Here is a 12,736-nt window from a genome sequence, read left to right as displayed (position 1 = left end):
TTTATTCATGTTTCTGAGAAGCGCTATGACGGTGACAACTAGTGATGTACCACCAGTATCATCTAGTCAGAAGTTGCTGAAGTGCATTGTATTTTCCGAATATTATTCCACAATCGATATGCTTTACCTGTCTTCCTGCAATAATACAAAAACTATTTTTTTAATATATGATTCTTAAAAAATACAGTGTATACATTTTTGCACAAAGAAATACATAAGACAAAGCGATACCAAGATCATCGCTAATGACTACCCTAATTGACTTTCAATGTGAATGTACGAACAAAAAGAGTTAAATAATCATTTTGTATCATTTATTTTATAAAAATCAATACCTCGAAATTTTGACGCCACTGCTTCCAGCGAAAACATTTAACGCAGACTTTACTACACAAACATTTAAATGTAATATGACCGTTATCCTTTAAGATAACACGTAATATAATAGGCATCACCCGCAATTTATACAGTAGGTTACATGGTATCGCACTATTTTATTTTATTTATTTACAAATAAATTAACAAAATCCGCGAAAATTTCAATTCTACTAATTTTTATCATTATAAGAATATAATGATAAAAATATTCCTTATGAAGATATTCCGTCCAGTTTAATTTTATTTTAAACCAAAATTTCTCCAAAAAGTAAAAAATAACAGTTTGAAGATGAAAACATTCAGTGTATACGTACGAAAAAATTGCCCATAATATATATACATTAACCATATTCAATGTTTTTACTTAGAAATCTGTCTCACTGGAATAAATATCAAATTATTTTCTTTGTTGATATTGTATCTAAAGTTTTTTTTATCCTCGATATGTTTCTGTGTTCATTTGATGTCTTAACCGAACCTCTTCAGTTTTCAAGAATTTATTATGGTCATTTTGTAATAAATCAATAAAACATTAAAGTTTATTCATTTCAATAGTCACATACTGTTACAAGTTAAAATATATTGCTTAAGAAAAAACATTTTAATAAATAAATAGTACAATACCGAACCTGTACAGATTGTTAGAAAACTTCAAATAATTTCACATCGAACTTTACATAATTCTTTATATGATCGTCACCACGGATTGTTGGTATTAATAAGTTTGATTATTTGTTAATTTATTCAAAAGCGACAACAGATAAAACCATAAAATAAGTAATATATATATAATTCAATATTATGTTTATTTTTCAGCTTGCACATGTTCTTTCGCTCCCTGCTCCATTTTTACGCAAAATTAAAGAGACGTTGGGTGGCAGAAAAATAAATATAGTCATTTCCGAGTGCAATGGGACCAAACCCACAATCTTTACGTTTACATTTTGACACTGCCACCATAACCTCAATTGTGTTCATTATGATTTAAAGTTACTTTTATTTTGTCCTAATTTATCATTATAAAAATACAAAAACTAGTGCTTTCTTTTATTTCCTTAAATTAGTAAGAATTTGGTTCGTAACAATGTTTGAAGTGGCTATAAAATTTGGCAATTGGCACACCTGAGAAGGTTCCAAATAAATGATTTCACAATAACTATGTTTTTGGTTAAATATTACTTTCAATTAAAACCGTTATTATACGATTTTTTTTAATTTTAAAAAACTTGAATAGTCAATATTTGAAAACGGGGTTTCGTACCTTTTAAGGAAAAAAAGAAACCCTTATAAGATCACTTTGTCTGTCTGTCTCAGGAATGCTTGGAGATAGCGATTGCGAGTAAAGAGTGAATACGAATTGGAATTCAAACCATAGGTATACTCAGATTAAGGTTCCTTGATTTCATGAATAAAATGTATTTCTACATTTACTTAAATTAATAAGATACTTCCGCTTAACATATAATTATGAAATACGGCGGCTGGTATCTATAGGCAGTAAGAAAAATTCTGAACAGTATACAGTTGTCATTAAATCCTAAAAAATAACTTTTAAAAGGGGGGCAAAATTTAATAATAAAGCCGCTAGTTCAAGTGAGGTTTCATATGAAAGGGCTTTGCTCTAAGCTAAGTTTGAATTTCAGAAAAGGCTCGAGACGGGTGAGCTTTTGTAGGGAACCCTCGGTGGGGAGCCCTACTCGCGCTTTACCGGTTTTTTTAACATAGTCTAAGGTCTTGTCCATATGACAAGTTTACGTACGAGTTATGTTTGCTCGTAAACACGTCGTTTCTCACGTAAGCTCTTATAGACACATCATTGTATTTAAACATAACTCATTTTTGTTAACACTAATTTAATGCTAGATGTCATAAAACAACATTCATAATTCTTTTTGTTTAATTAATAATGATATCACTTCAAAGTTGCGGTATTAAGAAGAAAATTATGCTTTGCTTAACATGTTAGTAAGATAAAATAATCGAATGAAAACAATAGAAGGCAATATAAATTTTAGATTTTTTATTACTTTGTCATTTTAATAATACATATACATACATTGTTGTAAATCGACTATATAAAATTACATAAAGTACAGTTGACGAGTCGCGGCTACCCTAAAATTAACTTTTCTGAACGTTTGCACATTCTTTACTAGGAAAGTAAATAATGATAAGTAATAAAAGTCCTAAAATCAAATTTGCGCAGCCATCTACAGCGAACTTCAGGGCGGCCGCGACTCGTCGAGTGTACTGTAGTCACAACACTCATTGAGGGGATCAACTTTCAAATTTGATTCTTTATTTTAAAAATATATTTTTAAATTTTAAAATTACGATTTCCAGTACTTCATTCATTTTTCAAAAAATATAATCATTTATTTTTACTTAAGCACGCAAACTGTACCGACAGATTTTGGCAGAAAATAGAAAAGTATATATTTGTACTTAGTACATATAAAAATATCTTAGTTCAGTGGATTATTTGACACATATTTCCTATTGATACATAAACGAATTTTAATATATAAAGAAAATTTTGAAAATTAAGTCTTATTCTGAAAACGTTGCATTTAAGTGTATGGAACACTGGAATAGAATTCAATCCCATGGATAGCGTTGAAGTATTTTAAATAATAAAAAAGGTAGAAGTGTTTCACATCTAAGGATAAAATTCTTAACACGAGAAAATAAAATATTTTTATATATAATTTTAAATGCATATAAAAGTATTTATATAAATGCAACAAATGATGTGTTAAAATACCTTGCATACTGAATTGTTTGATGTTTCTAGGCCTCGATATGCACTATTTATATGATATGAAAATACGTTGCGTGTAAACTAAATATTTTTTTTTATTTTAAAATGATATTACAAAAAAAACTTAAATAGGGACCATCAACTACTAATTAAAAAATACAGTAGAAAAAGGTCTTCAAAAGACATACTTTAGTACCATTTACACGTTTAATTACCCACTTATTCATAACAACATAACACCTCACAACATAAATAAAACAACAGGGTCTGGTTGGAATAATAATATATCACATTCCTCGATCTTACTGTACAACTAAATCGGGCTACAGACAAGCACTTACACATTAGAATTACATGAATATGTATATTTAAATAAATTCGCGTGCGGCCGAGGAGGCTAGGAGGCGGGGTCCCACTCGACGAGGTAGGCGGGCGCGTGTCCGGGCGCGCGGCGCCGCGCCAGCACGCGGTACGTCTGGTCGGCGCGGAAGTACGAGTGTACGCGCGACTTGAGCGCGGACAGTTGGCGCGCGTCCGCCTCGCCGCGGCTCCCCGCACCCGCCACACCCCCCGCGCCCGCGTCCTTGTGCGGGGACAGCTGCAGGCTGCGCACGCTGTTGACGGCGGCGGGGGGCGGGCCGGCTCGGCGCGAACTCTCGTAGTAGTTCCTCTCCTGGCGCTGGCGCAGGCGCCGTCCGTGCAGCTTGCCGGCGGCCGGCAAAGCGCCCTCCGCCGTCGCCGCGCCCCCTACACCCGCCTCGTCTGGCAGTGGACATGATTTGTTGAGCTGCAAATAAGTTACAATCGTTCATTTAAGAGAGCAATAGCATCTTTTAGGAACTACATATAACCAAATTTTGTATTCGACTTTTAAAAAAAAAAAGTAGTATATACAACGCGACAAGTTGCGGGTTATTCGCAACTGCCGCGCTAAACTTCTTGGCATACTATTAACAAAAAATGGCACTTCTTTAAAACATTTTCTGTAATGGCAACAAGTATATTATATAAAATCTATTCTTTACCTGCAACTGCAAATGCTTCCGAGGCCGTCTGTACTTTCTTCTTTTCACCTCTCCATTAGGTCCTATAACAATATCTTTTTCGCTAAGTTTCCTCTTTAGAGGCCGCACCATTGGCCCCATAAGTGGGTTTAATTGATTTGGCAGTGAAAATCGTGAATGGTAATGTCTACCATTTTGTTTATTATATAAATTCATATTTGAGGTAAAAGGCGTTTTCGATGAATATGTGTTTTGCATCAAAAATGGATTATTCTTTCCTTGAAAGTCTTTCAGCGGTGGTATGATGGCGTCTAAAGTGCCCCTACTAGACGTCTCGTCGCCCGACGATTCAATATCGTGTGTGAAACTATTATACGGTGGTAAACTATCCATGTGCTGGAGCGACATTATTTTGGAATGTTCTATAATGTTCTTAGTGGACAACTTGGACACTTCTAGGTTCATAGTAGCTATTCTAGAGGTATGTGTGTTTATATTGATATTACACTCATTATAACTGGAATTGACATCTGTGTCTTTGGGTACATTGTCTAAGTTGGCGGCGCACCGTACTAAAGATGTGTCGAGTGATGGCACGGGAGATACATCGCAGGTAGACTTCGCTTCATTCGATTCTGATTCATTTATTTCTGTAATTTTTTCTAAAGCGTCTTCTTTGGCATCGGATTTTCTAGCGGTGGACGTACAAACGGAAGGCGACGGTTGTTCGTCGCGTTCCGTTGTTTTAACGGATTCGTAGGAACTGGCTGAATCGTTTTCACTATTAGAATTCGAGTTAAGGTTCTCATGAAACCTCTTCCCCATCATCAGATTCAACCAGTGACCATCTACAGGCACTATCATATGTTGATTGTGATTTTTATAGGAACTTTTTTCGTTGTTACTACTGGAAGGCTGCAAACTGAAAATAAAAGTATATACTAAACAAAAAATAAAAATACAAAAAAATTAAAAAAATATATCTAATACTATAGGTAAATTAGTAATCAATCTTTGAATAATATTTTGATTTTGACCATATAGACAGTAACCACTAGGTTACTACAGCATTTAGTTTTTGTTATCTATATATATAAAATCGAAAGGTCACTCACTCATCACGAAATCTCAGAAACTACATGTGCTAGGAATCTCAAATTTTGCATAGGAGTTATTTATAAGACTCGTTTAGAAACTCGTCTAGAACATTAGGTGCTCGCTAAGACGGGAATTTGCAATATTCTAATTCTAAGGGGTTATTTTTGGGGTTAAAAGTTTGTATGAAACTTCGTTACTACAAATGCTAGGAGTCTCAAATTTTGCATGGACGTCACTTATAGGACGTAGATACTCATGGAGACAGAAATTAATAATAACGTAGTTCACGCAGGCGAAGCTGCGAGCGGGCCGCTAGTACTTTATATTCACAATTGGCCTGCAGCTTCAATTATCTATTCAATAACTGTGTTAGTTTGTTTTTATAGTGGATAAATACACGAACGGAGCCCACTTAGTTAATTTTAATTCCTTAGGTTATACCATTACAATTTCCATGACAAAAAAAAATTCAATTCGAACCAATAGTTACTGCCATTAGAAAGTTCAACTAAACAGAGTCCACAACTATTTAATTTTCTTTATTTTAACAAGTCTTGAATCAACAAATACAAAAATAAATATAAAATTACCTATCATCTACAGAGACTGTGCGTGGCGAGGGTGCTCTGGACAGAAACCGTAGCCGAGGCGCATATTCTCGTACAAGCTCATCAGTCAATGGTTCCCCTTTTTTAACCTGATTAGTTATACATGTTATAATTATTTATACATGTTTAATATCTGTTGTGCTATTAAAAATATGTAAAAAAAATTGAGTATTAATAATGAAATGAAGTTGAATTTCTTACGAAATATCTCAAAAAGCGACGAACTTTAATTGAGTTTTGGTAAATAAAATCTTAAGAAACACAAAGATAACTTTCTGTTTTATTAGCTTCACATTGTATCTCGCACATAGCAGGGTAGACAGAGGGATCTAGTGTTAAGACACTCCGTTCCCGTTCCGCCAAAATCTGGATGCATTACTGTTGAAGCGGAACTCAACAATGAAAATAGGAACTTAAATAAATATTTCACTTCCTAGAGTGGGGATCGAATCCACAATCAGTCGATTTTGCAGTCACACTTTGTGCCTCTGCGTCACGACTGGCCTCACTCAACTTTCTGTTATATTATATTTTTAAAAAAATATATAATAAAAAAATAACCTGTTCTAAAGCAGAAAGCTGCATGGGCGGTGGCGGTGGGCGTCGCAGCCGCAGTCCCCATATGGTGGCGCGCTTCTTCATTTCGCGCCCGCACTTGAAACGTTTGCGTGACGACGTTAGCGCTGTGAGAATTTTTTCGCGCCTCTCGTTCACCGGCGTTCGCCACATCTATATAGAATGGTCATTTTTTAAATTAATACATAATTGTGATTCTGTAAATAAATGATGTAAAAAAAGTTTCGCTGAGTTTCTAGCGACGGTTCTTCTCAAATCTAAGACAGAAACTTTAGTGGATAGGTGTTAAATTATATGACGTTCTAAACGTAAGATAACATATCCAAATAAACCCTCAGCACTGCTATGCAGAATAAAAACTTTAAAAAAGCCCCACCAACCTTCTCAGGCAACTGCAACGCGTGCCAATTGTCCATAATGTACGGCATGATGACGGTGTCCAGGTCGAAGTAGTTGGGTGCGTTATAGGCGGTCAGGTTGTACAGCGCCAGATGCGCCAGCTCCAGCCAGCAGAGTTCTAGCCGCCGCAGGTACTCCGCGCCGCCGTTGCACTTCGCACACGCGAATATGTATAACCTGTCATGTCCACGTATATAAATAAAAATAAATCAGCTTCACGCTGTACCCCGCACACAGCAGGGTAGGCAGAGGAAACCTAGTGTTAAGGCATTGCGTATTGAGTGGCGAAACTTAACGCCGCGTTTTGACACGACACCAGAGCGAAGAAATGAAAATATAAATTTAATAAATAAATAAATTTCATTAAAATAATAAATTTCATTTCCTCGAGTAGGGATCAATCTCACAACCAATCGGCCTTAAGCCTTAGTCACACTTTGTGCCCACGATTGGCCTCCACGCTGATATCAACGTATCTTATAGTAGTTAAGTAATCACTTTAAACTTTGTTTAGCTTAGTTAGTATTAGTTAGTACATTCCGTTTCACAAAGATACAGACATTACGTTTTGGGAAATATAAAAATATTGTAAATACGCACTTATCACCCGCATACAATGGATACTGTAAACTCGACACGCATCTTTGGTGGAACCAACGGGAACAACGGCAACATAACAACATCTGTAATCAAATAACAGTTATAAAATGGTTCTATCTTTATAATTATAATCAAATGGTATTGGACATACTTGCGCAAGCCAATCACTCTTTTCACCACAATAACAGTGTACCTCATTCTGGTCTTTCCCCGCCTCGGACGCTGTTGATGACGTTGTCGACGCCGTCTACATAAAAAAATATCATATTAGAATTTTTTATTACTATTACATATAACGTAACATACGACGTAATAACTTAGTATTGCAGACATGTCAGAACGCAAGTATAGACGCAAGGAATTCCTTCTGGTAACGAGGCAAAGGGCGACGTTGAGATCCGCCACTCCACACGCCATACACCTGAAGTCATCGATAAATGGGAACAGAAGTGTCTTAATAGAGACGGAGTATCATTACACTAGGCTAGGTTTGATAATGTACTTTAACCCCACATACAGCAGGTTAAGCAGAGCAAATCAAGTGTTAAAACACTCAGTTCCTCAGGCGCCACCCAATTTTTGGAACATTTGTGGTGGCATTTAACACTGTTGTCATACTTTAATGTAAAATAATTAATGTAAAACATGTTTATTTACGAGACCAACATCACAAGGTGGAGTAAGGTCCTGCTGCTGGCGGCGCTGGCCCTTGAAGCGGAACAGGTCGGAGCGTTTCAGCGCGCGGTTCTCCGCCGCCGCCACGCGGTACCGCTGGTCCACGCACCGCTTGCAGTGCCATGATGCACCTAATTTAAAGAAATGTTTTTATTAAAATTGTTTTCTCTTGTAACGTGAACACTATAAGATAGGATACAAAAGAACTTTGTTATGCTACAGGATCATCCTTCCATCAACATTTAAAAATGCCTTCGACAGGCAACTTCAGAGCGGTCACAACTTGTTCACCAAACAACCCACTTACCACTAATCCACGCTTCAACGGGCGGCGTGTGGCACTTGGCGTGGTACCCGCGCCCGCACATGTCGCAGGCCACGATGGCATGGGGCGCAGGGGGCCCGGAGGGCGCGGCGGGCGACCCGGCGCCCTCCTCGCGCCTCTTGCACACCACGCACATGATGCGGCCGTCGTCGGCGGGCGGCGCGCTGAGCAGCTTAAGCGACGCGACTGGCGCCCACGCGTGTGTGCCGTCCCCGAACTTGACGAGGCAGCGCGCGGTGCCCGTGCCGACCTCGCACGAGTCGTTGTCATTGTTTGTGCTGAGTTCTACTATTGTACCTGTTAACATTATTGCTTGTTAGTACAACGTACTTATCGCTGAGGCTGATGGTGTACGCGACCGTTGTGTGTACGATTCCTCACGTAATGTCTCCAAAATTGGGGAATTGAGTCTTAACACTAGGTTCCTTTTGTTTATCCTGCTATATACAGACGTAGTAAAAAGGGCCAGAGCTATGTCAGGTAGATGAAGAACAATAAATATGTTCTGTATATATACTATTAAAAGTTACAATCATATACTTTTAAAGGTTGCAATTTTATTTTTTCTATAGCTTCAAAATGTATCTTCTATAACAGGTAAATGTATCTTCTGTATATACAGGATCTGGATCCGGATCTGAACTTTTCCAACTTAGGGGCTGGCCCAGGACTTATAAGGATAGTGCTCGAGTCCGGGCTCTCGCAGGCCATATACTCGGTCTTTAACACATTGCCAATATGCATTTCATTCATGGAGAATGGTTATGTAACGCAAATGCTGCAGCTAGAATGTATCGGAAAAGATACCAAAACGCTGAACGTCATCCCGATTATCGTGTATTTCGATTTTTCTCTCTTCAACAAAGAAGTAATCCAGCAAGTGTCGTACCATTTCGGAATCCAGATTAAATGCGCCAACTTCTAAAGTTACTTGCAAAAACAGTGTAGTACATTTTTTTTATAGTACAATCGGTTAAAGTTGGGTGTAGTAAATATTTTGAATTCAATGTTTGGCAAAGACACGGCATTTTATTGAAAACTGATGCAGGTATGTTTCAATCTTAAACTGTAATTCACAGAAGGGTTACTCATGATTACATTACAGAAAAAAAAATGAAAAAAGAGTAATATTTGTAGTCTTAGGACTTGAAAAATCATCACAGGATGTCGGTTTTTCCGATATTTTTTTAAATCAATGTAATATGAAAAATACATGACACAGATTTTTTTTTATATTTTTCTCATAACTGTCACGACTTGGTCTATCACCTGTTTTCGTTTTATCGTTGACTCCTGGGACACCCTATATATTCTTCTAAACAGATAACACCTAATGTGAAAATACACCATTTTAAATTTTTGAACTGAATATGAGACCTGGTGTGTAAATAAGAATCTCACACTTTCCTTTGTTTCAAAACAGAGTTATGAAAATAAGTCATTTTCCAGAGTGTAATTGTTTTCCATTGCACTATTATTGACTTTTCTTAAGTTAATATTATTAAACAATATAAGTGTGCTTGATTTTATCCACCACATAAATAAAAATAAATCAACTTCACGCTGTATCCTGCACTCAGTGGGGAATGGTGTGTATCCCACACTGCCGCATTTTATCCACCAAGCACACATTCTTTTGTTTGTTTCATGCTGTATTTTGCATATTGAAGGTTAGATTGAGGGAACCTAGTGGTATATATTAAGACACTCAATTCCTCAATTTCTGAGACAATGCATGTTGAGTGGCGAAACTCAACGTCGTGTTTCCAGAGCTATGAAATGGAAATAATTAATGCTCCCTAGTGGCCATAACCACAACCCATATCAATTGCATATACAGTGAGCCTTAGGGGTTAGTTAAAAAAGCAGTATTCTTTTGCCCAAAAGCAGAACATAACAAAAAATATAAATAATAAGTAGTTTTTATTACTTGTGAGTTTTAAATAGAGATTTAATGGTGATAGACAGCATTATGACATGTTATTTAATGAAAAAATGTCACAGTACTTAAAGAATAACTTTTAGTTTTAACCTAAACTCTACTATGGTATGATGGCCAATTTTCATGGATATATAAAAACCAAAACTTCATAATTTCTTTGTATAGTACTTTACTATGACAAACTTTGTATAGTACTTTACTATGACCAAACTTTTTGGATATCAGTTAGTGTGCTTGATGAATATAGATCTTATTAGAGTTTAATGCAGGGACTACTTTATGTAACTTAAACTACCTGCAATATTTTAATTAGCATAGTTACAATTAAGTATGTAAAACACAATCAAACCTAAATAATATCTTCCATCCTTGTTTGATACAAGCACATCATCGCCACAGTGGAAGGGATTTGCATTACTCTTTTCAGTGTTGGTTGTAGAGTCTGGCATGGCATCCTGTGTTTCTTCTTCTTTTTTCTCATTCTTTTTGTTAGCACATGGTGTAATTGTCTTGTCAAAGTCGCTTAGAAGAACATCGATCAGAGACAACTGTGTTGATACCTCTTTGAAAAAAAAATTGATTTTATTACTTTACATTTTTATTTGTTCTTTTTTTGCCTAAGATGTAATGTATTAAAGTTGTTGTAAAATTTAAATAATTCCTTTAAGGATAATTATTTAGATACATATTTGTCTAAAAAAATTAACAACTCATTAGAAAAATTTTTTAAATGTGTCAAATAAAATTATTTATTTATTTTATAATTATATTTATACTCACTTGAAGTAACATGAGTCCATAAAAAGTCAGCAAAAAAATAGAAGATATGTATTTATATTTCTAAATCTTAAATCATAAGTGTTATTAAATAAATTGACACACAAGTAAATGTTGTCAAAACTTACAGATTAGATTTAACTTTTTTTACAATATGAACATTTCTTTAAACAACTGGTAAGGGTAAATACATTTAGAGTATGTATATGCTAATTAAAAATAAACATTAATTTTCTTGTATATAGTACAAATCAGTCATTAAAAAAGTCAAATAATAAATAGCTTAGTTGACTTAAAAAATTATATGCTTTGTATAAATGAACCAAGAAGTTTTTAAGTTATTGTTTTTGATACACACTTTAATCAAACAAATGTCAAGCATGGCTGCTTTATGAAGAGAAGATAATTGTTCAGTAAGTATTTTCCAAATGTTGTTTATTCGAAACGAAAACACTAGTACAAAATTTGATATAATGGATACAAATGGAAAGTTGACGTGTAAAAAAGTGAAGTGAATTTAATTCAACCTTTTGTTTATTACTAGTCTTTGTAAGAATTAATATTGTTTGTAATAGTAAAGTTAATTTAAATTTATTTATACATTAACTTTAATTGTAACGACATCAAAATACAGTATGATAGGTTTTTTGTAATTTAGTTTATTTAATATTTGAGCTTGACAATAAACCGGCACTTACCAGCGTTAATGTCCATCTTAAAAATTCTTTAACGTATAATAATAAAAACGTAACAACTTTATCGTAATTTCATAATTCATACTAGAACAAACACTAAAAGCATTGGCGCTATTGCGGCCATTATAGTAGTCAAACGTATCGCTGTTTTCCCGCGGTAACGAAATTAGTAGTTGTAAATATTAAATGAACATGGGTATGATTTTATTATTAACAGATCTACAAGACCATTTCGTTGAGTAAATTACAAACAAATCATTAATTAAAGTCAAATTGAGTAAAAAAATGTATAAAATAACTCATTTATAAACCCTAATTCCTAAAGTCGAATATGAAAAATCTACAGACATACTTAACAGATAACAAAGTATACAGATTATATTTCTATAGAATATAGATTATAAATATCAAATTCTACAGTTTAAAAATATTGACAAACTATCAATAAAGAGAAATATTACCGTATGGTAATGGAATTTGTCATTAAATCAAATATAAAAATACTAGCGGCCTGCGAGCGGCTTCGCCTGCTTGAACTACATGATTATTCATTTAATAAACAGAATTGACTGACAAAATAATATTGACTAATAAAATAATATATTTTTAAATCAGCCTTTGTTACTAAAATTAGCTTCACTCTGTATACCGCACAGAGCAAGCTAAGGATATAATTTAATTGATTATCATAATAAAGCGGCTAACATTCTTCACCATAGTAATAAGCAGTGGTCCGTTGAAAACAATATCTTTGCTGTGTTCCCCATTTTCCACTAAATTTTGTAGGCACTGCGTGTTGAGTAGCGGAACTCAACGTTGCCTCGAGAAAAAAAAATGAAAATATTAAATATTTTATTTCCTCCAGCGGGAATGGAACCCACAACTTGTCACGTTTACA

General features: G+C 35.0%; 1 protein-coding gene across 5 annotated transcripts; it reads right to left on the bottom strand.

Moving 5' to 3' along the window:
* Nucleotides 1–2,383: 2,383 nt before the first annotated feature.
* On the bottom strand, nucleotides 2,384–12,200 carry Pcl (polycomb protein Pcl). 5 transcript variants are annotated; one of them, XM_085192957.1, is made up of 11 exons: nucleotides 11,842–12,200; nucleotides 10,716–10,928; nucleotides 8,407–8,721; nucleotides 8,082–8,230; nucleotides 7,618–7,671; nucleotides 7,425–7,507; nucleotides 6,806–7,001; nucleotides 6,411–6,578; nucleotides 5,832–5,938; nucleotides 4,165–5,065; nucleotides 2,384–3,926 (listed from the first exon to the last, which is right to left on the bottom strand). In XM_085192957.1, exons 1-11 carry the CDS (start codon nucleotides 11,855–11,857, stop codon nucleotides 3,537–3,539), a joined length of 2,592 nt encoding a protein of 863 aa, XP_085049083.1. In that variant the 5' UTR covers nucleotides 11,858–12,200; the 3' UTR covers nucleotides 2,384–3,536. The 5 variants fall into 5 exon arrangements, with proteins under 5 accessions (XP_085049083.1, XP_085049080.1, XP_085049082.1 ...); XM_085192954.1 differs by having other exon boundaries at nucleotides 7,576–7,671; nucleotides 11,842–12,199; XM_085192956.1 differs by having other exon boundaries at nucleotides 7,576–7,671; nucleotides 8,091–8,230; nucleotides 11,842–12,199.
* Between the last annotated feature and the right edge of the window lie 536 nt (nucleotides 12,201–12,736).

This window comes from Heliconius melpomene, chromosome 11 (assembly GCF_056956725.1).
Source record: "Heliconius melpomene rosina isolate 202511_hmr_F chromosome 11, ASM5695672v1, whole genome shotgun sequence".
NCBI classification, from domain to species: domain Eukaryota; kingdom Metazoa; phylum Arthropoda; class Insecta; order Lepidoptera; family Nymphalidae; genus Heliconius; species Heliconius melpomene.
Note: the sequence above shows the minus strand (reverse complement) of the source record. Positions and strands in the feature narration are given on the sequence as shown.